This window comes from Neofelis nebulosa, chromosome 4 (assembly GCF_028018385.1).
Source record: "Neofelis nebulosa isolate mNeoNeb1 chromosome 4, mNeoNeb1.pri, whole genome shotgun sequence".
Taxonomy (NCBI): Eukaryota; Metazoa; Chordata; class Mammalia; order Carnivora; family Felidae; genus Neofelis; species Neofelis nebulosa.
The window spans coordinates 156,964,433-156,990,983 of record NC_080785.1 but is presented as its reverse complement, the minus strand read 5'-3'; the positions used below and the strand labels follow the sequence as shown (position 1 = coordinate 156,990,983).

Here is a 26,551-nt window from a genome sequence, read left to right as displayed (position 1 = left end):
GAGTCTCTTTTGGTGCCCATTGAAATGTTGTCTTTGAGTGAGTTTCCCCACCCTCCCGCCAAGTCGGGTCCTTAGGTGCGCCCCGGGTCATGCTGGACATGACTAGGAAGGAACACCTAGCCCTGCTTGAGGGCAGGCAGCATGACGCATGGGCCACCACTCGTCCCCCTTCTAATCATTCACTCAGTCACTCAACAAACATCATTCCTTGTCTTAAATACTTCCTCTGCTCTCAAGGACCGGGACCCCTCTCCCCAGCCAGCTCCAGGGATGCTGTAGGGACCAAAATGGGAGTCTCTCCCTCTCGCCATTGGTTGCTAGTTTATGCATTTAGGTGATTGCTTTCTAGTGGCCCACCTTGTAGATGGCAGGGGACAGGTGAGGGATCAAGTATTACTTGGCTGAAAAGGACTTCAAGCTCCCTCTGCTGATGAATAACCCTGAAGTCCATCCCGGCACATTCTAGGGTCCCTGGGGAGGGGGGCAGCCCAGGACTGGAATCCCAGCATAGGCCTGGATGCGTCCACCTACGACCTCAGGCGCCGCCTAAGTTGCCCCAGGCTCGTCTTTGGGGCCATCCTCCCATCCTGGCTCTGAAGTACTGAGTCGTAACACGGCTCTCACCCCCCTCAGATGACTCCCCTGGCTCCCATGCCCCTGAGTTGGCCACCCAAGGGCCTTCCTGATCATGATCTGGGACCTGATCCCCAGCCTGTGGCTGAGCTGTTTCCTCTGCCTGAAATTCTCTTCCTCGGACTTCTCATTTATCCTTTCTGGGGCTATCTGGCAGGCACCTTCCTCCGGGAAGTCCTCCCTACCCTTCCCCACTGCTAGAGTGTCCCGCCCTGCCCCTCCTTCCAGCCAAGCCCTGGCTTGTGGGATGGAATGTCTGGGTCCGGCTCGGTGTCCCCAGCCTCTCGGATCATCCAGCACCAGGCAGCACGGCCAGGATGGCCAGGGAGCGTGGCTTGAGTCACTCTCAGGGGAATGCAAGCTGTTTCTACCTCTACATCCTCCCCTCCCCCCTGCTTCTGGAGGGTCTCCCCTCACTCCTGTGTGGCCTGACCAAAGCACAAGAGGAGAGGGTTCCTCTTACCCCGACTCCTCCCCCCTCCATCCTGTCCCAGGAATGCTCACGGTAGGCAGACTTCTCCCAGCCAACCCTTTCTGGCATTTTCTCTGGGTAGGATGCTATGGCCACTGCCCCGCTCTCTTTCTCCAAGGGCAGACCTTTCCTTTTCACTAACATTTGGTCTCTGACTCTCCTCTCGGCTGTTTCCGACCCCGTTGAAACTTTGTTCCCGCAATCGCGTCAGCCTGAGCCAGCTTGGGTATGCAAATGAATGGGAGTGAGGCTTGAAAGGGGGAACCGTATTCTGGGGAGAGCAGGTAGTTCGGAAAAAGACCCACAGCCAAAAATCACGGGGCACCCACGGGGCACCCAGTTAGCTCCAAACGGTATTGTTTGTGCTGTCGACACAACAGTCACTACGTGGCACGTTCAGACGCCCCTCTAGGCGCTTTACAAACGTGCGATCCGTTTAATATCCCATGCATCACAGTTTTGTTCGGCAACCAGGGCTGGGTGATCGGGTCGGCGCGGAAGGACGGCAGGCACGGCAGGCACGACTCTCAGCCTCACAGGCTTGGAGACCAGCGCCCCGCACCGGGCAGTGGCGTGGCCCGCCTGTCGGACAGGTCTAGGGCCAGCCGACTTTCGAGGGGGTAGCGGTAGAGGCCGGAGCGCGCAGGGGCAGCTCCCGAGGGACGGGCCGTCAGGGCAGGACCACGCCAGGACCACCAGCCGGCTGCTTGCTGGGAGACTCTTTCCAAAATCAGCAGCGCCCTTAAAGGGAGCGCCCAGGCACCCCCACATCTCAGGGGCACCGCTCGGGGGGGGCCTCCTGACTCAGCTCCCCTTCGTCAGCCAAAGCACACCCCCTTTGACCAAGCTCGTGAGATCTTCTTACAAGGTTTAGCGTAAAGAAAGGGCTCTACTACCCTACAAGAATGCTGCTTTCCTGGACCCGCTGACCTCCACCCCCAGCTCCCCCGGGTCCTCTACTCCTGTCCCCACTCTGGGACCCAGAGCCAGATACACGCACAGGCACACACACGGATCCCCTTCTCGAGCACCGTGGCTACCTGAGGGCCCGCGGCTCGGAGAACTCCTCATAACTGTGCATCGAGTCACTGTAAGATTCCCGGGAGCCCAGGGGTGGTGGACGGACAGAATACTGGTGGACTGAGGCATTGGGCTGGGATGTGGTGTAATAGGGTGGCGGGATGCTGTTGCTTGTCTCGCTGCGATAGTCGCTGTCGCGATCGTCCACCGCGCTGTCAGGGTCATCATCTGGAAGAGAGAGGAGGGGAGGGGAGAGGGTGAGGAGGGGAGGGAGAGAGAGGGCGTCCAATGGAGGCCAACACAGTCTCTCAGACTTAGGGAGTCTTCGCTGTCTGCTAACCCAAGAAGAGGGATCATTGCCAGAATGAATGCAGGATCTCGGGTCACGTTAACAGAAGTAGAGGCTGCAGGATAAGGGAGGTGAAAACCCTGCTTTGCCAGCCAGACTGGACTCCTAGTCTGGGGTCCAACGTAGGTCCTATAATGTGAGGGGGACAGGGGCAAATTGGAGGGTGTCCTTCGGCTCAAACGTGAGCACGGACTTGGCTAAAGAGCAGGCTTTCTGAAAGCACAATGAGTTTTTCCATCAGGCAGTGAGCTTCCCTTCCCATAAGAGAAGTCACACAAATACTCAGGGGGACGTTCAGAGGGAGATCAGGGGGACAAGGTTGGAGTATCAATTTCCTTTAACCCTCAGAGATTTCTCGATGTCCGAGGATGGGGTTCCTAGATCTGAGCTCACACGTGTGGGAACAAACATGGGGGCTGACGATACTATAGCCCTCGAAAAGGATTACATTCTTAGGTCAGATTCTTCGATTCTTAGGCAAGACCATCGCGCACCCAGAATCTACGGCTGAATGGAACAGGGCAGAGTGCTGAACTTCAAGTGTTTTATAAGCATTAAAGGGCATTTTAGTTTGGTTTGTTTCCCTTGATAAAAAAAAAAAAAAAACAGCGTCGAAGGATGCGAGATTGTGGTTAGGACAGTAGAGACTCAATTTATTTAAAAGGCAACCCTTGAAAACAAATGGGCTGCAAAAGAAAAGAAATGAAAGCCCAGATTAGGTGGCCCAGGGCATGAATTGACCGGTGGTATTAAATGCCAAGAGGGGTGATTTGCCCCTTTTTAATGCCTTTAGGTTTCTTTGCTCGTGTTCCGGATGTTTGTATATTTTTCTCGCCTTATTATTTTAATCTCCTAATTTTCCCCCCAGCTAATCGTGTCTGTTTCTATGTATTTGACAAATAGGTCCATTTTTTTATAAAATGGGGTGAACGGTGGGGAGGGGGGCGCCTGGGTGGCTCAGGTCGTGATCTCAAGGTGCGTGGGTTCGAGCCCCGCCTCCGGCTCTGTGCTGACAGCTCGGAGCCTGGAGCTGCTTGGGATTCTGTGTCTCCCCATCTCTCGGCCCCTCCTCCGCTCGTGCTCTGTCTCTCTCTGTCTCTCAATAATAAACAAACGTTAAAAAAAAATCAAGTTCATCCTTCATGTAAAAACCTATTTGGATTCATTCCCTAAGTTAATTTGCCTTCTGAGAAACCTTGAATTCATTCTCCGCGAGCAAAGCCAGCCTCATCAAGGTCACTCTGGCCTCCTGGTTTCTCATCTGACTCGGGCCACTGTGACCTACAAGCTTTTTATCCTGTCCCTGTCGTAAGCGGCCACCATCTGATGTGCTGGGTGCCATCAGTGCTCGCATTTTAGGCAGAGGCAGATGTGAATTTCCACGGCTCAGGTCTACACGCATCAGGGTATAACTGTGAGGCCACGGAGGCCTGAAGCCGGGGATCTGAAATCCGGACAGAGTGTCCCCGTGGAATTCTGGACGAGTTGCCAACGTTACCGAATTGTTCCTTTGACCAGTTTGTTCGCTACCCAGTTTTCTGGGTGTAGAGCCTCTAACCAAACCGGCATCCCTTCTGCCCAACTGTCCCGGACCAGGCCAAGACGCTTCCGGCCAAACTGCCTGACGCTGCGGGTGTAGTCGGCAAATGGTGTTTGTTTGTTTGTTTGTTTGTTTGTTTGTTTGTTTTTCCAGACACATGGTCCAGTTTTGGGGGGCAAATTGCTTTCTGTTGGTTTGGGTTTTTTGGTTTTGTTTTGTTTTGTTTTGCTACCACCCTGACTTCGCTTCCTCCCACATGGTTTTTGACCGAATTGCCTGCTTGCCCAGAGAGGCATTTTCAGCCACTTGTGTTTCGACCAACTGGCCCGATTGTCTTTGCGCCTCTTTTTTTTTTTTTTTTTTTTTTTTAAATTTTTTTTTCAACATTTTTTATTTATTTTTGGGACAGAGAGAGACAGAGCATGAACGGGGGAGGGGCAGAGAGAGAGGGAGACACAGAATCGGAAACAGGCTCCAGGCTCCGAGCCATCAGCCCAGAGCCTGACGCGGGGCTTGAACTCACAGACCGCGAGATCGTGACCTGGCTGAAGTCGGACGCTTAACCGACTGCGCCACCCAGGCGCCCCGTCTTTGCGCCTCTTGACCCAGCGATCAGCTTTTGCCACGTTGGTTTTAACCAAAAATATCTCTGTTTGTCGACCGTGCCGTTTGTCTGTGGCAAACTGGTTGGTGCCGGGCCCTCTTGCTTGCCGAATGGCTTTTCTGGCTAAATGGGTTTTTGACAAATTGTTCCGGATCAAAGTAGCGGTAAACATTTCCCCTGGTCCCGGAGGGAAGGGGGGAGCGGGGTCTGGCCGTCAGGTTATGGGCACTGGTGGAGGCGTTCCTAGTTGGTGGGGTAAAGGGAAGGAGGGAGATTCACGTTCAGGCTATAAGCCTGGATTTTTCTGGAAGGGGCAAGACATGGAGGAAAGGGAGCTATTCCTTGGGGAGGTAAATGGGCACCCAGTTGTTGGGGGAGGGGAAGGCTGGTCTCCTTCCCCCGGGGTTAAATTGGAGGAAGATGGCAAGGGCCTTTGGGGGCTGAGGTCTCTGGAGTGATCCGTGCCCGGGGTTCCCTGCCCAGCTGCTCTTTCAAAGACCCTCTCCCCCCATACCTACCCCCCCTCTGAGTGACACTGGGGCGGGGGAGGAAGGTGGGGAGACAAAAGAGAGGAAGGAGTCACAGGAGAGGAGATGACGTTATACACGGGGAACAGGGGGGAAGGGGTCACAGTGCCCAGCTGGAGACAGACAGGTCTCTGGTCGAAATGCCCACTCCTCCCGGCTGAATCCCTCCACCCGGGTAATGGTGCCCGCTCCCGAGCGAGCAGAGCAGGACCCTCGAGACAGACGTTAATGGTCAGGGACAGGAGGGCACAGGCGGGGTCTTATCAGTCCTCAGGCCCCCCAGCCACCGGCTCCCTGATGCCCTGGCGGTCGCGCAGGGGGGCCTCAGGGTTGCCAAGGCCCCCACCTCCCCGTGGCCTCGCAGAACATCAAGCTGAGTACTTACTGTGCTGTTCACCCCAGCCAAAATAATTCCAGTTGCCTACAAAGAGAAGGGGCAGAGATAATAAAAAGGAGCAGGCAGAGGGGGGGCACGGGGAGGGGGACTTCCCCATCCTCCTCATTTTCCCCTTCTCCTCCTCCCACCCCAGGACTTCGATCCCCTCCTGCCCCGAGCGTCTCCTCAGAATATCGCTCTAACCCCCCTGACATTTGTGCTGCCTTCGGTCATCGAGGTGGGGTAACCGCATCCCTCAAAGAGGCCACAGGCTCAGCCAGGAAGTGATAAAGGGGACATTCGGGCCCAGGGTTTTACCACCCTGAGCGCTGGAGTCAGCACTCCCACTCCTGCCCTCCCCCTTCCGGCAAACAAGGAAAGAAACCCTGGACTGGAAATCCTACACTCCGAAATACCACCACCAACCCCCCCCCCCCGCCCCGCCATTGGGTGGGGTTTAATAATTCTGTTCGTTTGACAGGTGAAGGCATAGGGCTCAGAGAGGTAGAGTGAGCAGCCTAAAGTCACACAGCTTCTGAGCATCAGGACCGGGGAGAGAATCACATTTCCCCCCATCCCCTCAACCCCAGCGTCCCCCAGCATCTTGGGAAAAATGCTTCGGGCCAGAATCCTGACACCGGGCTGCCTCCTCCATGAAACGGAGGCGACAAACTGTTCCCAAAAGAACTTGGAGGTAGAGGCTGAGGGGTAAGGTAAGTCTCCATTCCCAAACTGAACCCACCCCTTGCTTCAGTCCACCTGTCCAGGAGTCACCTATCTGCTCCTGCCTGATGCTGTCCCCACCCCAACCCTTCAGTGACCCCGGTCGCCACCAGGGAGGGGGGGTTGTAATTTCCTCAGGGCGGTGATGACCCCTCCCCAGGTAGGGAAGTCAAAGGGTTTCTCGATAGCAGCCCCAAGAAATGAGGTCCCCCAAGTGCAGGCCCCCCCAGCCCCTCCACTTCGTGGTTACCATCCTGGGCATATGGGGGGTCGACAACGCATCCAGGGGAGACTGGGGGGGGGGGCGAAAGAGGGAAGGGGGAGCAGGATTGAGAAGGAGAAAGAGGTTGAAAGGTGTGGGGGGGGGCAAAGTCCCACGGGTGGGGTTCTGCCCTGAGACTGTATGATTTGTCCCTTTCTCCCCACTCCAGAGGACTCGGAGGGCACTTTTAGGAGAGAGACATCTCCTTGGCCCAGGCGCGACTGGCCTGGGTGCATCTGAGTCTCCGTAAGGCCAAGGAGGATAAACCCCCCTGCAGACTTCAGCCTCGACGGAGGGGCAGCGGTCAGAGGCACGGGACTGTCATTGCCATCAACAGATGCGGTGCAGTGGACCGGCGAGTGACACGAAAGGGTCTGCCAAGGGTTTTTCAAGTCTCTAGAAGGACTCCTCTGCGTCCTTCCAATAGGCCTCAGGGTTGAAGGCACTGTCAGATGCCCTCTTTCACAGAGAGGGGCTCTGTGGATCCGAGGGGGACACCGGCAGGCCTGCGACCACACAGCAAGGCAGGACTCGCATTCAGGTCCCAGGTCTTTTCTTTCCACTGCACCGTGAGCAGGCATCGTACGTTCTTAGGACCTGTCCTCTGGAGGGGAGTGGCCCGTGACACAGGACAGCCCCGGGTGGGGGAGGGACGAGGGTTCAGCTGATGCCCAGGGAGGACTCGAGAGATACTTACAACACTGGTTGCTGGGGACGGGGAGAGGCTTGTCTTGTTCATCTTGGAACGAATACTGAGAGGGAGGGAAGGAGAGAGGGTGCCTCTCAGGAAGGGACAGAAGCCAGGGGACCAAGATGGCCCTCTGCTCTGTTCCATTCTGACCCCCGCCCGCGGCTTCCCAAATCCCCTCCATCTGCAGGAGGAGGATGCAGATGTCCACAGAGAAAGACACACACACACACACACACACACACACACACACACAGAGTGAGAAACAGAGACGCGACAGCAAAAAGAAACACGGATGAGAGAAAGGAACAAATAGACGTGGGGGCAACCGAGGCAGGGAGCGGAATAAAGAAGACGAGACATGAGGCTGGACAAATACGGTTAACTTGTGAGTGTCGCCCGTTTTGGGCTCCACCTCCCGCGGGACAGAGCTCTGGTCTTGCGCGCGGTTTCTTCCTTGCCTTCGCCTTCGGAAGGCTGTTCTTCTGGACCTCAGTGGCTCTTTGCGCGGTGATGACGCAGAGCCACGAAGAAGACGGGGAATGTCACGGAAGAACAGGGGGGCAGGGGCGCCTGGGTGGCTCTGACGGACACACGTCCGGCTTCGGCTCAGGTCACGATCTCGCGGTTTGTGAGATCGAGCCCCGCGTCGGGCTCTGCGCTGACAGTGCAGAACCTGCTTGGGAGTCTCCATCTCTCTCCCTCTCTCTCTCTGCCCCTCCCCTACTCTCTCTCCCTCTCTCTCTCTGCCCCTCCCCTACTCTCTCTCTCTCTCTCTGCCCTCCCCTATGCTCTGTCTCTCTGCCCCTTCCCTACTCTCTCTCTCTGCCCCTTCCCTACTCTCTCCCTCTCTCTCTGCCCCTCCCCTACTCTCTCCCTCTCTCTCTGCCCCTTCCCTACTCTCTCTCTCTGCCCCTTTCCTACTCTCTCTCTCTGCCCCTCCCCTACTCTCTCTCTGCCCCTCCCCTATTCTCTCTCTCTGCCCCTCCCCTACTCTCTGTCTCTGCCCCTCCCCTACTCTCTGTCTCTCTGCCCCTCCCCTACTCTCTCTCTCTCTCAAAATACATAAACTTTCAAAAAAAAATCTTTTTAATTAAAAATTAAAGAAACAACAGGGGTACAGAGGCCAGAGCTAGTGGGGGAAGGAGGACTTTGAAGAAAGTCCGAACGGGTGACCCAAGGAGTTGAGGGGTGTGGGGCGGAAAGCGGAGGTACGAACTGCCGCAGGGCCCCCGTGTCTCCTCGAGGGCGTCTGGCAAGGGCAGGACTTGAGCCGATTGAAATCAGTTGGTCGTTGGGGGACCGTATGCCCCTCAATGCCATCCCTGCTTTGAGACGGGACCAAATGAGTCGCCGATTTAGTCCAGTTAGGGACGCAGACATGGGGAGACCAGTGGAGAGAGAAGAGCACGTGGGGAGACAGAGAGACAGACGCAAGAAGAACAGAGTCGTCGTCCCCCCCCCCCCCGCCCCCTCCAACGCTCACCTCATCCTGGTCCCGCATGGCGTTCAGCTGCTCCAGCTTCTTGGCCCAGTAGCGCGCTTCCTCCTCAGGGATGTCTGGAAGCGGAGCCCCGGCTGTGAGTCTGGAAGCCCGCCCTGCCCCTCAGCCTTCACCCAGTGCACCCTGCAGGCCCAGGGGCTGGTCTCAAGGGGGTGGAGGAAGAGGAAGGGAGAACAGGGCGAGCTCCCATCCCTCCCCCGCCCCCCCCCCCCAGGCAGCCTTGGGAATGAACGGTGGGTGGCCGAGGAGAAGCTCGTGGCGTCACAAGGGTCGGGGAGCCACGGGTCCTCGGAAAGAGGGGCTTCTCTGTGTCTCTGTCTCTGTTTATCTCCACACGTCTCTCTGACTCTGTCTCTCCTCGTATCCCCAGCTGACCAAGGACCAGCCCAGCACAGCTCAGACCCAAGCCCCATGGGTCAAGAAGCAACTGGCTGCCTGCTGGTGACCTAGAGGGCCTGGGACGTGCTCTGCGCACGGCAGACACATGGCCCGCTGCCTCGCTGCACCTGCAAAACTCTCTCTTCTGGAGAGAGGAAACTTCATCTTCAGAACGAAGGGCGGCCTGAAGCCACCCAGGCCTGGCCGTTCTCCTGGGCCTGAGGAGGGCCCTGTGCCCCCCACACTCACCTAAAGGCAGCTCGAAGCGGGTGTCAAGGAGGATGCGGTGGAAGGTGGGGTCCTTGGTGCCGCAGATCTCGCTGTCCGCCATGATGACCTGAGAGTCCAGTGTTAGCCACTCTCCAGGGCCCTCCTGGGGGTTGGGATGGGGTGACAGGGCCCAAAGTGACACAGGGTGGAGCAGGGATCCGCCGCACGCCGGCCAGTGGGCCCCCTACTCTCACAGAAGATCCCCTTCGCCTCACCTCACTCTTACCCCGAGAGCAAGGGTCGTGCCCCACTTTACAGATGAGGCAACTGAGACTCAGAGAGAAGGTCCCAGTCCAGGGCCACGCGGTAGGTCAAGGACGCAGAGAGAAGGCCCTGTGGGGCCAGGTAGCGGGGGTCTGAAGCTCGCGTCGCTATTCCTCATCTCTGATGAGGCGTATGTGGCCCCTGCCTCGAATAAAAGCCCTGAAGCCCAGCCAGGGGAGGACCCCCACCCCAAGCGAACAAACCAGACCCGCCGTCACAGGAGACAGAGCCAGACACAGGCACCTCCAGCCCAGAGAGTCAAGGGCAAAGCCAGAGGAAGGGAAGGGGGCAGGGGCATCCCGAGGGAAGTTAGGGAAGACTTCCTGGAGGAGAGGACATCGGAGCTGGGCTTAGAGGGTGATGGAGAGGATAGATGAAGCCCAGGGAACAGCATGTGCAAAGGTTCAGAGGCCGTCTTTGGGGCCCATAAAGGGTGGAGGTTGGGGTGTGGGGGGAGCTGAGGCTGGCAATGTAGGCAAGTGCCATCAAGAAGGCCTCCCAGTGCCTGGGGCGCCTGGGTGGCTCAGTCGGTTAAGCGTCCGACTTCAGCTCCGGTCATGGTCTCACGGTTTGTAGGTTCAAGCCCTGTGTCGGGCTCTGTGCTGACAGCTCAGAGCCCGGGACCTGCTTCGGATTCTGTGTCTCCCTCTCTCTCTGCCCCTCCCCTGCTCGTGCGCTGTCTTTTAAAAATGAATAAGGGTTAAAAAGAAAAAAAAAAAAAAAAGGCCTCCCAAAGGAGATGGGCAGAGATAGCAAGAAAAGGTCCCGGGGTGGTAAGATCCCCCTGGGTTCAGCATGAAGGGGCGGAGGGGAAGGGGTGAGGCTTAAGGCCAGGAGGCCAGGGAGGAGGCCAAGCTTACGGTCTACCGCCTCCGGGGCTGGTGCAGCCTTCGCCCCGCACAAAGTGCTCATTACCCACAATGTGTCCCTTCTCTCTCTTCCATCGGAATACATCTTCAGCAAGGCCACGGCCCATGTAGCTTAGGACTACATTTCCCAGACTCCCTTGCAGCTAAGGGTCCGCTCGACTAAGTTCTAGCCAATAGGCTATGAGCGAAGTGCGGTGAGCCTCTTCCAGATGAGGCCCTTAACCGAGAGGGTGAGCCCCCTCCCTGGCCACCTTTTCTTCCCTTGATAGCAAAGCAGACGTAACGGAGATCCTCCAGCAGCCGTCCCTGGCTGCACAGGGAGAAAGACAGAGCAACAAGATGGAAGTTTAGACCCTAGTGACTTTGGAGTCACCATCACAAACGTTGTTGGCGGATGGAGATACGCGTCCGTCGTGTTCAGGCCACGGGCCTCTGGGCCCCTCCAAGGCGCTCTTCCCCAACCCTTGACCCACCACTCACTTCGTTGGACTGGCGGATGGTCCGCAGGGGAATCCACACGGTGCCCACCATTGTGTCCCAGATGAGACCCTTGTTCCACACCTCTACCGTCAACCCCAAATCCAGGCGGTTGATCTCACTGTGGAGAGAGGGGAGGGGCATGAAGGGGTAGGAGTGAGGGGTGAAGTCTCGGAAAAGTCCGTTCACCTGCCTTATCTTAGGACACACAGCCAACTGGAATTCAACCCCAGGCCTGGATGAGGCCTACCAGGAAGGTAACACAGTAATCCTTGTTTTACAGAGGGGAAACTGAGGCCAAGGGGTTAAGTTACATGCTCAGGGTATCACAGCAGAACCAGAATTTTAACCCGGGAAGGTATCACCTCTCCTGAACCCCCAACTCCCTTGGCCCTTCCTGGAGCCCTCAGGCCCAGAGAGTACTGGCTAAGGGAGGAAGAGGCTCAAACACTCTCTGTGGCTCCCTATTACCCCAGGATAAGGGCATTCAGGATGCCTCTCTCCTTCCCAATGTCACCTCCATCCAATCATATGGGGACAACCCTGAGAATATGAATGATACCCCCTCTAAGCACTTTTCTCGCAGGACCCACCCTGGAAATAGCAGATTGGGAGGAAAACCTTGGGGAATGTCCCCCTTCACTGAATTTACCAATCTACCAGAGATTTGTCTCGAGGACTGTTCTCCTTGAGTGTATCTGTGACCTGGCCGTTCAGTGACTGGTTTCCAGGGGGTTGGGGACCACACTGTCTCTCCTCTTCCACATCTTCCCTGGAACCTGCAACTCTCATTCTTTCCTCAAATTCCTCTGCTCCAGGGTCCCAATTCTGGGTTCTCTCATGGCCTCCACCACTGCTCATCCCCAGTCAGGCTCTGCTCGGGGGGTTGAGGGCTGCCTGGGTCCAAATCCCAGCTCTGCAAGGTATGAGCTGTGTGACACTGAACAGGTCGCTTTGCCTCTCCAGCCTCTGCCTCATCTGTAAAATGAGGATTGAAATAGCGCCCTCCCTCCCAGGCTTGTGTGTGTGTGTGTGTGTGTGTGTGTGTGTGGTGGGGGGGGGGAGGTTTGATTTCATCAAAGCCTTAGAAGGGGGCCTGGTACTTTGTTGGTCATCGTCAGAGAAGATGGAGTGTCATACGGGGCTCCTGGGTGGCTCAGTCGGTTGAGCGTCTGACTTTGGCTCAGGCCATGATCTCACGGTTTGTGGGTTCGAGCCCCGTGTCGCATTCTGTGCTGACAGCTCAGAGCCTGGAGTCTGTTTCGGATTCAGTGTCTTCCTCTCTCTCTGCCCCTCCCCCACTCAGGCTCTGTCTCTGTCTCTGTCTCTCGCTCAAGAATAAATAAACATTAAAAAAATGTAAAAAAAAAAAGGAAAAGAAATGACACAAATGACTAAAATAACACTTGGTGGCTAGACCTGAAACTGCCCTCCAACTGAAGCTTGGGGCTGTGGTCAGGGAGGGCTTCCCTGAGGAGGTGACACCGGTGGGACCCAAAGGACAAGATGGAGCCTGCCAGGTCCAGTGGGAGCGGTGGAGGAGAGGAGAGAAGAGCAAGTGCAAAGGCCCTGGGGCAGGAACAAGCTGAGCCAGAAGAGATGGAGACAGATAGTGGCAGGAGATCACAGGGGCCGGGCCGGGAAAGGGGGTGCTAGGGAGAAGAGTGTGGGTTTTGTTCTGAGGTTCACAAACCATGAGCCATGGGCAAGTTCAGAGAGTGACAGGATGTGATTTGCAGTTTTAAAAATATCCCCCTGGCTGCCTGGAGGAGAACAGATTGCCGGGAGGCAGGAGGCGGGCAGCAGCAGGAGGCCAGGGGCGGAGGCTGGCGGGCGGCGGGGACTTGGCTGGTGGCCTCGGAGATCAAGAGGCTAAGCCGATGGCTGGGCGCGGGGCCTCGGGAGGAGGGAGCGGAGTCCCAGACAACACCCAGGTGTCCGGCTCGCTCTGTGGGACCAGCAAGCGAGGCGACAGGCCCTGCTACCTCAGTCACTGCAGACTCACAACATGAAATCCTGTTCCCAGCTGGGCTGGCTGCCCCGCACCGCGATGGTCGTGCTCTTGACATTTTGCACCTTCAGGGTCACATACGTGTTGAATTTCTCTGCAGTGGTGAGAGCAGGGGTCAGCACAGGGGCCCAGGGAGTCCCCATGCCCCTACCCAAGCTCTAGACGACCCTCTTATAATCCCCCGGGGTCTCCGTGTGCTTGGGGCCACGGTCCAATCACCAGGTCCAATAGACGGAGCTGTTTCTGTGCCTACAGCCCAGGCTGACCCCCAGAGCCCCTCCCCCGCCCCAGTCCCTCAGAGCATAAGGGAAGGGCCTTGTGGGATTTGGGGGTGCCTAATCTAGCTGCTTAGAAATGACTACGTTCAATAGCTTTGGTTTTTCAGATGGGAGGACTGAGGCCCTGGAGAGGGGAACAAAAATGACAGTAAGGGGCGCCTGGGTGGCTCAGTCAGTTGAGCGACCGACTTCGGCTCAGGTCATGATCTCACAATTTGTGGGTTCGAGCCCCACGTCGGGCTCTGTGCTGACGGCTCAGAGCCCGGAACCTGCTTCGGATTCTGTGTCTCCCTCTCTCTCTGCCCCTCCCCCACTCATGCTCTGTGTCTCTCGGTCTCAGAAATAAGTAAACATTAAAAAATATTTTGTTTAAATGACAATAAGAAATTCCCTTCGCCTCTCCGAGCCTCACTTTTCCCACCTGTAGCCTGCTCTAGGAGTCCCAGCCTGTCTCTTAGGATCCTGGGAAGGGCTGTTGGCTCAGGGTGAGCCCCTCCTCCACTGGATTCTCCAGGGGATGGCTGGGGAGACTCTGGGATCACAAGCCAGGTCTGAGACTCTGTGATGCTCAGCAGACAGGCAGCCCAAGTCCCCTGTCGCTGGCTCCGCCGCCCTCCCCTATGTCTCCAAGACACAGACAGACAGACGACACAGGACAGGGCAGGAATAGAGGCCACTTACCTTGGGCACCATCAAACTTGGCTTTTTTGACTGTGGAGAGAGACAGAGATAGGGAAAGGAGATGCGGAGAGAGGTGGGGAGAAGAGAGAGACAAAGACACCGAGATGGAAATAGAACAAGACAGGCAGAGAGGACAGGGATGCAGAAACAGAGACAAAGAAAGGCAGAGACAGAGAGCAAAAGGGACCGATGGAGATATCAAACAGAAAACAAAAACAAGAGAGAGAGAGAGAGAGAGAGAGAGAGAGAGAGAGAGATGAAATCAGAGACAGAGACAAGGAGAGGCAAAACAGGAAGGAGAGGAGGGAGGCAGGGATGAGAGGGAGAGAGAGAAGCCATCAGACAGATGAGCACAGGCAGACCTCAGGGTTGAAGGAAATTTGGACCCTGGGAGCAGTTTCTGCCCCCTTTCCCTCCCCATCAAACTGCCCCCCAGAGCTCCCCCACCTCTGGCTGTGCCTTTCCCCACAATTGAACAGGATTCAAAAGAAGGAGCTGGGCAGGGCACAGGAGAGGCCTCCCACAGGAAGCCCTCCAGGATTGCAGCAGTGAGAGACCAGTTAGGGAGGAAGAGAGGTGGGGAGAGAGGAGAAAGGCGATCTCCAGTGACCCCCCATCCCCCTGTCAGGCCAGTGAAGCTTCTCCCCCAATTATCCAGCTGAGTCTGTCCTACCAAATGCCCCCCCACCCCGAGGTTGAGGTCTCATGTTCAAACGGGACTGGGCGATGTCGCACAGAACCGCCCAGAGACCTGGCTCCTTAGTGCACAGAGAGACATCCGAACCCCCGCCGGGAGGTTGTTGCGGCTTGTCCAGCCCAACCCGCCGACGAAACGTGAAACCCAAATATGTGTCGGGTCCCAGGTGGTCCAGTCTCTCCGTGTTTCACGTAACCCCACAGTCCCAAGGGAGTCAAAGCAGTTCCACTCTTCCCTGGCTCTTCTCGTGGGATACGGAACTTACATTCAACATCTCTCACACCCTGCAGCTGCCCCCGACATCCTTCCCCGCCACCCACTCTGTATCTCCACCCAAACCCTGCTTCCCCACTGAGCCCTTCCTCCTGTTTTCCCCCATCCTTTTCCCTTGTTGCTTTTCGATGTACGTTGTGGTTCCCACGGGCAATACACGCACATTTTGCAAAATCCAAGGCGCCCCAGAGATTGGTACGCGACGAGAACAAGGCTCTTCCCACCCCAGGCCCCACAGTCCCCGCCTTGTGCAGTCCACACTACCGGCTCCTTCCAGGGCTACAGGCACACAGTCTGTGATCCAGCAGCCGTGTCCACGTGTGCGTTATTTTACTTCCTACGCCAATGACAGCATTCGACACCCTCTGTAGAAATTTGCTGTCTCTCAGGACGGACTGAAGAGTGTGTGCAAGCGAGTCGGAGGATAAATTCCTAGAAACAAAGTTGCGCGGCTTGCTATTCTTTCTTTTATTCTGAGAGCCAAGTTCAGCCCTTTTGTGGGCAAATGCCATGGCCTCCCATCTTGGGGTCGTATCTCTGTCCACATCGCTTGAATTTCTGTCTTGCAAAAGCGTCCAAAAGATACCAATGAAGGGAGAATTCCCATCAAGGGTGGGGGTGGGGGGGAGGTGTGGAGTGGTTTTAAACACTTGTCAGTAAATACTGTTTGTTCCTGTCACAGACAGACGGGGCAGGCGGGTGGAGGGGTGGGGGCTGCGGGGGCGGGGGATTGACGTCCAGAAGCACAGCGAACCCCCCAGAGTCGCAGAGCAGGAGGGAGAATGATCACCTTCCTATACTACTGCCCACCCCCCACCAAACTTCAAATGCAGATGGGCTGTGCCTCGTACTCAACACCCCTGGGTTTGGGTTTGGCAGGTTGAAGTGCGGAAGGAGCCCTCGGCTGGACCTTGGGAGAGGCGAGCACTGGTTCAGCACGGAGTCAGGTGGAGTCAGGTTCAGCCTATGGTGCTGTGTGAACCCGGGCAGGTGAACCCCCTTCTCTGGGCTTACTCCATCTCTCTCTTTCTGGTTTTCTAGATCTGGCTTTCTCTCTGTCTCTCTGTCTCCTGCTGTATTTTATCTCTGCGTCTCTGTCTCTCTTTGTCCCACACCCCAAATCAGTCACCGTGTCCTGCCTTCCTCACCTTCCCATTCAAGACACGTAACGGCATGGGCAAAGGCCCCTCTCTTGAGTACATGCTCAGCCCCTGTCCCACTGCCCCCTTCTTGTACCCTCAGCCCCACTCAGCCCACAGGGAGCTCAATCACCCAGCTCCTCACCCCTGGGGCTGAGTGAAGCTCAGGGACCCTTAGGAGGGTGCCCTCTCTGAGCTCTCTGAGCTCTGCCCCTGGTCTGTAAAAAGGGACCCAGAGCAGGAGCCGCAGGTGTCCTTCCTAGGGGACCCCCTGCTTGCACTCCTGTTGATTGGGAAGGGCGGAGCAGTGATGGTGCAGAGGCAGGGGCCAGGCAGGGAGGAAGGACGGAGAGGGACACAGACCGAGGCTGAGGAAGGGGCACGCACGGAGGGATCAGCCTGGCGGAAGGAAGAAAAGGAGAGAGGAGGAAGGGGGGTAGATAACAAGTCATGAGAGTCAGAGACAGAGACGCAGAAAGAGGGAGACACACAAATGTCCACTAGGGAGGGCCAGCGAAAAGGAGAGGCAGAGTGGGGAGAGATGGGTTGGAGGGGGATCTGAGGGGCTGATTGGTGTCTAGCCTGGCCTGGCCCGCAGATCCCGCTCTGGGTCCCCTCACCGGGGATAGAGCTCAGAGAGGAGGCCAGTCATCCAAAGTTTGTCCTTCATCCTCTCTTCCTGGGCGGGGATGGGGTGACTCTCCCTGTCTCCATTCTCCTGGTTCTGTTTCTCTTCCTCCCCTTCTCCCCCATCTGACTGTCTCTGTCTCTCTTGTCCCCTCTCCCTCAGACTACCCACATTCTTCCCCCTTAAGCCTCAGTGGGCCGGAGGGTGATGAGCTCAGTTGGGGCCCACCAGCAGTGGACAGATTGCTAGAAGGCTCTAGCCCCGAAAGCTGTGGCCAGGCTCTGGCCTCCAGGACCCTTGAGTGAGTCCAGGATGAGGACATCACTGTATATTCCTTACTGAGAACTCAGAGGCAGGAGGGGGAGATTCGGGGGCGGGGCTCAGAAAGAAACATGGTGGGGGGAGGAATCAAGGAAGGGGCTCAGAGTGGGGAGAAGGACTCAGGGGGGCATGGGGTATAGGGTAAGGGGTGCAGGGGAGAGGACTAGGAAAGGAAGCTCGAGAGCTGGAGGAAGGTCTTGGTGGGGAAGGGGGACTCAGGAAGGCAGAGAAGCGATGTCATCAGGGGAGGGGCTCAGAGGAGGAGAGGCCTCAAAGGGAGGGAGGGGTCTCAGGGCAGGAACCAAGTCTAGGGCCTTCTGTCTTTCCCCCTCAGTAAACGGTCCCAGTCACTGTCGCCTTCACCACCGTAGTCATCACGTCTCTGCCCGGCCACTCCCTCCCAACCCCCCTCGCTGCAGTATCGGGGTCAGCGGGGCGGAAGCGCCACCCCTCCCCGCGAGCTCCTGGTCACACGCACAAGGCTATTTATAAAGTGAGCACAGAGGGCGTGGGCGACGCGACAGCTGGGAGTGACGGCTGGGGGAGGTGCACACTGCGGGCCCCTCTGACAGGAGGCTGGGGAGACACCGTGTCACCACGGTCAGCAGCCTGCGCGGCCCTTGGGGACCCCATCAGCCCTGACTGATTAATGTGGTTACACAGGCAGATGCTGGCCAGGGCAGAACCCGGGAAGGTAGGCACAGGGGCTCAGGCTTCATCTAGGAAATGGAGCGAAGTAGGGCCTTCTCCCCTTCCTCCTCCCCTCTTTCTCCCTCCTCCTCCTGCTCCCCTTTCTTTTTAGTCATTATTAGAATCGGCATTATTATACTGCCATTGCTACTGTTTTTATTATTCCTCTCACCAGCATCATTACTATTTGTATTATTTGGTTGGATTCTAAGTGTGCCCCTGGTCTGGACAACCCGGGAATTGAGGGGCACCTCCTCCTTGACTTGCCAGGCCTGGGGTGGGGGCGGGGGAAGCGTTGGACCCCAACCATCAAGGGAAGCATCAGGAAGCTCCCTTCAGAACATGCTCACTGGGTGTTGGCAAACACTACAAGATGGAATAGGAGGGAAGGGAAGCATAAAGAATTCAGAAATTGATCTTGAGATATTTGGCGGTTTTATACGTGATGCCAACGGCCTATATGAGTTTTGTGATAAGGACACTGGCCTCACTGGCTTTCATCCGGGAGAGAGGACTCCTACCTTCCATTAACGGAAATAAGCCAGAGCCCAAGTGGAGATTTCAGTGTAAAAAAAACAAACACACCAAGAACCTTGACAGAGATTTCTGTGTTTTTTACCCACTGCCACTTAGAACTAGGCCTGACATATAGTAGGTGCTCATTAAATAGTATTCAATGAAATAATGACATAATTTCCTCCTCCAGCAGCCCTGTGGTGAGATCTGCCCCCTGGGCGCAGGCGGGCGCCGTCTGCGGTGTGGCACGCTCCGTCCCTGCTCTGTCCAGGGTGCTGAACCCCTTTCCCTGGTTTTACCTCCAGTGAACTTGGCACGCCTTTTTACCTCCTGTGTACTACTGAGCCCTCCTCAGGCCTGAGAACGCAGTGAGCTCTCAGGAAACGTCCTACACCCACGGACCTCCTTCCCGAAGGCTTTTAGTCCCCATTAATAAAAACACCATCATTGATTTTTCCTGTCATTGGCTCACACTTACGGAACTTTTCCACAGGCCAGGCAGCATGCCAAGGTCTCTGTGTGCCTCATCTCACTGGAGAGTTCTAGCAAACCTAGGCAGTGGGTGCGATTAGTGTGCCCATTCTACAGATGGGCACGCTGAGGAATGAAGAGGATACAGGACTTGCCAGGAAGCGGTGGATTTAAGGGTTCAAACCAAGGCCTGTTGGACTAGGGATGTCCCAGTTGGCACTCACAGAGTAAGCCCATTGTATGTGGGAGGAAAGTGAGGCACGGGTTAGGAGAGGGGCTAAGACTGCAGCCCTGAAGGTGAATCAGAGCCAACCCTGGAGGGCATCCTATGATTATAGTGAGAGCAAAGACCCAGAGACAACCTCCCCTGGCTAGGTGGTCATCAGAAATAGGCCAGCCAGGGGAAGAGGGGTTTGTGAGGGCTTCCTGGGAGAGAAGCAGGGGGAGAGGCCACAATAAATGGGGGAGATAATGACATGTCTCTTTATTGAGTGAGTGAAGGAAGACGGTGTTCCCAGCACAGACTCTCACCCCATGAAAGGGAGGGTTAGTCTTCTTCCAAGAAGAGGTTCAACCTTCACCCTGAATTCCCAGTAGGCTGTGGAGTCAGACAGCTACATCTCTAACTCTGTGGCACTAAGCAAGTTGTCGAACCTCCCTGAGCCTCAGTTTTCCTTATCTGTAAAATGGATGTCTGTAAGGATTAAAGAGGGCAATGGGCATAAAAGTCCTCAGCACCGTACTTACAGAATGCCGGATAAACGGGGCTTATTGTTGATATTATTAGTTTTGAGGCAAACTCACTCATGTACGCATTTGCTAATTGTATGCAATATTCATTCACCAACTATTTCTGGAGACTTTAAAACCACTGAGTGGCCTGGCCAAATGCTGTAAGGCACATAAGAAGGTCTAGAACTGAATCCCCACCACCATGATTTTGCACGTGCTATTCCTTCCACCTAGAGCACCATGTCCCTTCTGCTTAGCTCCCCCTCATCTTCTGAGACCCAGGCGAATGTTGAGGGTCGGGGGGGGGGGTAAAAGCATGCTTCCTAAAGGGAGAGAGCTCTGGATCCTACCTTCCCTGCCTCCCTCAGCCCTTCCCTTTCCCTCCCACTCTGACCGCACCAGCCTGAGGCCAGGAATAGTGCTGGGTCTCCAGGAACGGTGCCTACCATATAGTAGGTGTTCAACAAATGCTTGCTGAATAAATATATGAATGAATTCGTGAAGGAGCAAGGTTCCTTTGCAGACTCAGGACTCTGCCAAGCCCTACCAAGTGGATGGGGTTGGGGCGGCAGTGGGACTCCATATAGATAGATAAAGAAATGAGGGGGGGCCAAAGGCAAGACTTGAACAAGATGGTCTCCTGTATGTTGGTGTCAGATAAGTATGCAAGAGTTTACATTTGTGTGTGTTTGCATGTGCATTTGCTCACGTTACCAGGGAAGGCAGGCGTACGTACATGGGTGTACGTGTATGCGTGGAGGGACACATGCTTATGTGTACCACCTGAACGCAGGTGATGATGTGCACATATGTGTCAGGAAGTGCAGTGTGACTGTATGGGCGAAATGCCGGTATGTGTGAGTTTAGGTATCTGCGGGCTTGCAGGTGATGTGTTAATTAGAAACCTATGTTGTGGTGTGTGTGTGTGTGTGTGTGTTACACTGTTATATGGAACGTGCATTTGCTTACTTGTGTGTCCACATATAAGTGTGTATTTTGTGAATCATCATTCGTCTGTTCAAAGGGGCTGCTTTGAATGTCCAGACAAGCGTCATCATGCATGTGGCTTTGGCATGTGTACATGTGTGTGTTTCTTGGGATTGGAGCCCTAACAGGTATACGTAGGTACAGGCCTGTGTGTCAGGGCATGGGTTGACCTCTATGTGACATGGATATTGTGAACCCGCATCACACATGTTTGGATACATCCGTGTGTGCATACATGCACGTGGACACACATGCCTATATTTTGGGGACCATGTGTACGTGGCAGAGTGGCTGTGTCCCATATACATATGTGTGTTCACACACACACACATGAATGTGCACACGTGTCCACAAGTGAGTGTGCATTCATAGGTGGTCTTCGTGCAATCTTGGTGGGTCCTGGGCATTTCTGTCCACACAGGGTGAGTCTGTGTATGAACGTTCCAGTGCGTGTGTGTATAGATATGGGCAAACATGAGTGGGCTCCCGGTTGGGGGTACAGCTATTTCCTCAACTCCAAGGATGAGTTCAAACCCATGGAAAACCCTCCCAGCCCAGCTCCACTGCTGCCTTGCCCCTTCTCCCTTTTCATTGACCCCCTCAGCCCCAGCGGGCATCACTCCCACCCCTCCCAGCATTTCACCCCTCTCCACTTCTCTTGGTCTCCCCCTCTGCGTTATTCCATTCCCCGTACATCTCAGGGTTTTACTCCCCACCCCACCCTGAGCCTTGCCCCTCCCAGCAACACCCCTCCACTCTACTGGTGATTCCCTTCCTGTAAGTTCCACAGAATCATCCAACACAACTCTTCCCCCAGGCCTCCGTTTCTGGAAGCCTCACCCCTCTTCACACCACCCCCACAGCCCAGCCTCCAGTTTGCGTCAGAGTCAAGGGTGAGATTCCCCCACACACACACACACAACTAGGCAAACCTTCCAGAGGAACCCAACTTGGAGGATGTGAGGCAGGGAGCAGGAATAACACACCAATTGGCCCCCTCCTCCAGTGCCAGCCCCCCCTGGCCCCACTGCTGGGCAACTTAGAGGAGGGGAGAGGCCAATAGGGGTTTGGACGTTCACCTCCGCCTTTCCTTTAGTCAGAGTCAGGGGGTCTCCTCCACTTCCCCACTCCCCTAACTCCATAGGCCAGGGCGTAGTTGGCTTTCAATCTTATGGTAGGGAACATCAGCCACGGTAGGGAACGACCTGGGAAAGGAGGTCCTTGTCCCTTTAAGAACACCCGCGTCCACGCCTGCCCAGCCCCGCGCGACAGCACTCTGGAAGCCGCCGCGGCAGGGAGCGGGCGGGCGGGGCAGGGTTTGTGAATGGAGCGACGGAGGGGGAGGGGAAGAAGGGGGAGGGGCGACGGGGGCGGTTCCCGGCTCTGGGCCTGTTCACTGGGGTCCAGGTGGAGACCGGGGTTCAGTGCTCGCGCTCTCTCTTTCGCTCTCTCTCTCTCTCTCTCTCTCTCTCTCTCACACACACACACACACGCACACACACACCCCACACACTCCCCGCTGTCTAAGATCTCCCAAAGCGTAACATCTCAGGCCTCACCAACACACTCCTTCCGAGACCTCAGCCTTCTTGGAGGGAGTAGGTGTGAGTGAGGGAGATGGACCCCAGTCCTTGAAACCCAAGGTTGAGACCTCTATAAGCTTTGAGCCCCTGTTCACCACCAACCCCACCATCCAAGGTCTCCCAGAGCTTGAGTTCTCAGCAGGAATGCCCGGGATGCCTGAGTCCTGGTGGGCTCTCTTCACCCCTACCCCAACCTCAGAAGTGGGGGACAGCGATCATGCCCCTCCTGTGTCTCTTTCCTTCCCTCCCCACCCCAACGCAGAGCGTGGGCCTGGGCGTGGGCCTCCGTGCAGATGGCGTTCGAGCCCCAAAATAGCTCCACCCCACTTCTCCCTCCCTCCATTCGGCGCAAAGTGGGTGAGGTGAGGATGTCGGGAGGGGTGCAGGCCGGCACTGCACCCTCAAGGGGTCAGCTTCCAACGGGGGAAGCCGGTTAGGCGTTCTGGAGTGCTGGAGGGGGCAGGGAGTGAGGAGACCCTCAGGCGATTCCCCCAGCCCCCACTGGAGAGTCCAAAGAGTTAGCGGGGAAATGTGTCCCCAGACACCAGTCACAAGCCTCTCAGGACCTACGGAAGGGTCTCCCTAGCCCCGACCCCGGCCTCTTCACACCCAAAGCTGAGGGATTCCTAGAGGTCGCCCGGGCAAGCCCCCTTACCCGAATCTTACATGCTCAGGGCTTGGAGACCCCTCCTCTCTGCACTCCTTTTCGAATTCCGAGCCCAGCCCACGTCCCTGAGAACCCACAGCCCAGCCCACCGGCGCAAGACTCCCTCCAAGTACCCTACAGGATTCATTCGAACTACCCAGCCCAGCCCCTTCCACGCTTAGTAACCTGGTCTACATAGACTCCCCATCTAGACTGTCTCCAGATAGAGCCCCGGATCCCGGCTGGCGTCCACGCGGGCCTCCGCATTCAGCCAGGTCCGTACGACCCCCAGCAGCGGCCACTAGGACCCTCTGAGAACCCAGCTACCTCTACCTGGATCACCCTCTTCGGCTCCCTGACGCGTCTACAAGGGCCACCCTCTCAAAAGTCCAGTCTCGTGTACTCGGGTCACCCCTTCAGGAGTCCAGCCGCATCCACACGGACCCCGAGCCCGGTCCGGGTCCACACCGGTCCCCAGCCTCGCAGCCTCGCCTCCTACCTCCAACGCAAAGTAGAGACATGTCTCCGGGGTCGCCGGCGGGCCGGCTCCGTCAGGTAGAGCTTAGCGGCCACTGGGCTGGGGCATGGCTGGGGCTGCAGCCCGCGCTCAGCTCACGCCGGGGCCCGGCCTCCGCCGCCGGCCATCTTGGTTCAGCACCGGGGGTGCGGACAGCTCCTGACGTGGTGCTGATGTGGAGCTGGCGGGCGGAGCCCAGGGACGCCTGATGGGGCGGGGGCGCTGCAGGCTTGGGGGAGCTTTAAAGGGCCGGAGCCGGGTGGGGGCTCCCCGTCCCCAGGGCTTCCAGACCAGAGGGACACAGGGCAGCCCCATTCAGGTTCCCTACAGGTTCTGCGTGTTTTCGTCTCTGCTGGAGTCGCTTTGTGGGCTCTCTGTCTCTTGAGTCCTTTGCTGTCTCTGCTTTCCCTGAGTATCTCTGTTCCTCTGTCTCTGTCTACGTCTGTCTCATTGCCGGCTTCTCTATTTCTTTCTCTGCCTGTGTCTCTCTGTTCCTCTTTTTGTCTCCCCATCTCTCGGTCATGTGTCTCCCTCTGAGCATTTTTTTCTGTTCAGTCTCTCTGCCTCTCCCTGTCTAGATCTCCCTCTGAGTCTCTGTTTCACTATTTAAGTCATTCAGGCTGTGGATCTTTCCATACACTCAGACTGGATCCTGTCCTTCACTCCCTCGTGTAACTGGCAAACTCCTATTCATCGATCAACGCCCAGATTGAACATCCCCTCTTCCAGGAAGCCTTCACTGACTCCGCCACACTGGCCCTTTACTTACCTTCTGGACTCCCCCAGCTCCCAACTCTTCCCCTGGCTCAGCCCTGACCCCAACACATCTCTGCTCCCCGCCCTCCCCACTTATCTAGCTGGGCAGTTCCATATGGGTTCAACACAATGCTGCTGGTTTCCATCCACGTTTCTGCAAGTGCGACTGTAATACGTGCAGCTTTCACTATTCTACAGTATTCTCTTGATTTACTATACCTCTGGTTATCTATTTTCCATCTGATAGGTCTTAAGATTGTCCCCACTTTGAGTTTATTTTTTTAAAAAAACTTTTATAATCATTCTCAGAAATGTAGGCTGGTGCATGAGTAAGACTGCTGGATCATAGGACACCCACATGCTCTGCTTCACGAGATAACATCAACTTGTGTTTTCTGACGTAGCTCCAACTATTTCTATCACACCAGCACCATATAAGCATTCAGTTGCCCCACACCCTTGTCAACACTTGGAATACTCTCAGTTTTTGGATCATGCCAAAATGAAGGGGGAGAAGCGGTGCCTCATTTTGGTTTTGATTTGCTTTCTGATTGCTCATGAGGGGGACCTTTTCCTGTGAGTATTGGTTTCTTCTTAGGGTGAAATTCTTGCTCAAGTCTTTCATCCGTTTTTTAAAACGTGACTGTCATTTCCTACTCGTGTAGTTCTTTATCCATATTAGACACAACCCCTTTGTTGGTTTAATGCGTGTTGTAAAACTTTTTTAAAGATCTCCAGTTTTGTGGCTGGTTGCCGTTCTATTTATGGTATCATTTTCTGAACAGAGGCTCTTAATGTTTTAAATAAACTTTTCATTTTGGAAAAATTTTAGACATACAGAAAAGTTACAGAGGCACTGGGCTGTAAAGAGATACGGACTGTTTGTATATACTCTTTACCTAGTTTGTCCTAATGTTAACGTCTAACATGTGGTTACAGGGTTATACGTGTCAAAAGTAAAACATTTACATTGGTGCTTATTATTAGCTAAATCGCAAACTTTATATTTCCCCAGTTTTTCCAACTAATGTTCTCTTCCTAGGCAATGATCCAATCCAGGATCCTACACCGCATGTAATGATCTTGGTCTCCACCTAGGTGTGATTTCTTAGTCTTTCTTATTAGTCATGACCTCGACACATTTAAAGAGTACTTGTCAGGCATTTTGCAGAAAGTCACTTGATTTGTGTTTTTCTGATGCTTTCTCATTATGAGACTGGGGTTATGGGCTTGAGGGGAAGATCACAGAGACGGGGGTCCTTCGTTGTCACCAGGGGTCCCTGATGCCCACATGACATCACAGGGACGGTTAACTATGACCATCAGGGTTCGATGCTGTCTGCTACGCTCATCCACTGTCAACTTACAATTTTTCTCCTTCCCTGTTCTGTTCTTTGTAAGCAAATCACTAAGCTCAGCCCACCCTGAAGGGGAGGGAATTATACTCCACCTTCTGGAGCAGGAGTATCTAGGGAGATCTTAATTTTAAATTCCTTTTTTACTGCTGTAAAATACACATAACAAAATGTACCATTTTAACCATTTTAAAGTGTACAATTCAGGGGCCTTTTTTTACATTCACAAGGTTGTGCAACCACCACCTCTATCTAGTAATAACGTATTTCTGTTACCCTAAAAAGAAACCCCATCCCCGTTGGCAGTCACTCCTCACCCCCCTCTCCCAGCCCCTTGAAACCACCAATCTGCTTTCTGTGTCTATGGGTTTAATTTAAGATTCTTCAGCCTTAGCCTTTTTCTTTGCAGTAAAGAAAATGCAAGACACTGTTATTTCCTCCTTACCAGTTCTTTATCTCTCATTTATTTTTCCTGCCTTATGGTGCAGACCGGTGCAATCTCAAGACACCATGGTAACTGACATCCTTGCCTTGTCTGCCCATCTTAAAGAGAACATTTCCATGTTCACCACCAAATATGATATCTGCTGGAAGTTTTTAATAGAAAATCAAGTTAAAGAGGTCGACTTCTATTTCCAGTGTGCTGACTTTTTTTTTTTCTTTTACCACACACAGGTGGTGAATTTTAGCAATTAGATTTCCCAATCTTTACTGGGTGTATCTTAACTTTTTGCCTTTAATCCGTTCATGTGCAGTACCTTTCTCTCTATATGGTTGATATGCATTGGTCTCTCCTGTTGTCTGTCTCTTTTATCCACACATCACTTCCTTCTATCTGCCAAAGCCTCTGATAAACTCATCATTCAGATCCAATTAATTTTAAGCCCCACCGTTCCGTTTTGCTGCTGCCAACAGCTCTGCTAAGTCCAAAGCTATTTGAGCTATCTCGTCCCTCCATTTAATCATACCATGCTGGGGCACCTGGGTAGCTCGGTCCGTTGAGCGTCCGACTCTTGATTTCAGTTCGGGTCATGAGCCCAGGGTCATGGGATCAAGCCCCGCATCGGACTCCACACTGAGCATGGAGCCTGTTTGAGATTCTCTCTCTCTCCTTCTGCCCCTCTTCCCAGCTCGTGTTCTCTCTCTTAAAAGAAAAAAAAAATTATGCCATGTTGCCTCCATGTTTCTCTTGCTCTCTCTTCTCTGCAGCTCCCTCTTTCCCTGGCTCCTCTTACTAGCCATCTGCATTCAAGTCTTTGGCAAACTCGTACTCACTCTCTGTCCTTCTATCCCTCTTCTCTTGGCTTCTGGTGT

At 55.0% G+C, this 26,551-nt stretch overlaps 1 protein-coding gene across 1 annotated transcript in view; it reads right to left on the bottom strand.

Moving 5' to 3' along the window:
• Nucleotides 1-23,300, bottom strand: part of UNC13A (unc-13 homolog A) — a 61,120-nt gene extending 37,820 nt beyond the window's left edge. The window contains exons 1-9 of the mRNA XM_058727499.1: nt 23,109-23,300; nt 13,927-13,956; nt 12,962-13,061; nt 10,960-11,077; nt 9,326-9,449; nt 8,681-8,754; nt 7,204-7,258; nt 5,531-5,566; nt 2,146-2,353 (exon numbers count right to left, since the gene is read on the bottom strand). Of these exons, the coding sequence (XP_058583482.1) occupies nt 2,146-2,353; nt 5,531-5,566; nt 7,204-7,258; nt 8,681-8,754; nt 9,326-9,449; nt 10,960-11,077; nt 12,962-13,061; nt 13,927-13,956; nt 23,109-23,130 (767 nt within the window). The 5' untranslated portion in view covers nt 23,131-23,300. The remainder of the gene's footprint in view (nt 1-2,145; nt 2,354-5,530; nt 5,567-7,203; nt 7,259-8,680; nt 8,755-9,325; nt 9,450-10,959; nt 11,078-12,961; nt 13,062-13,926; nt 13,957-23,108) is intronic.
• Nucleotides 23,301-26,551: the final 3,251 nt, after the last annotated feature.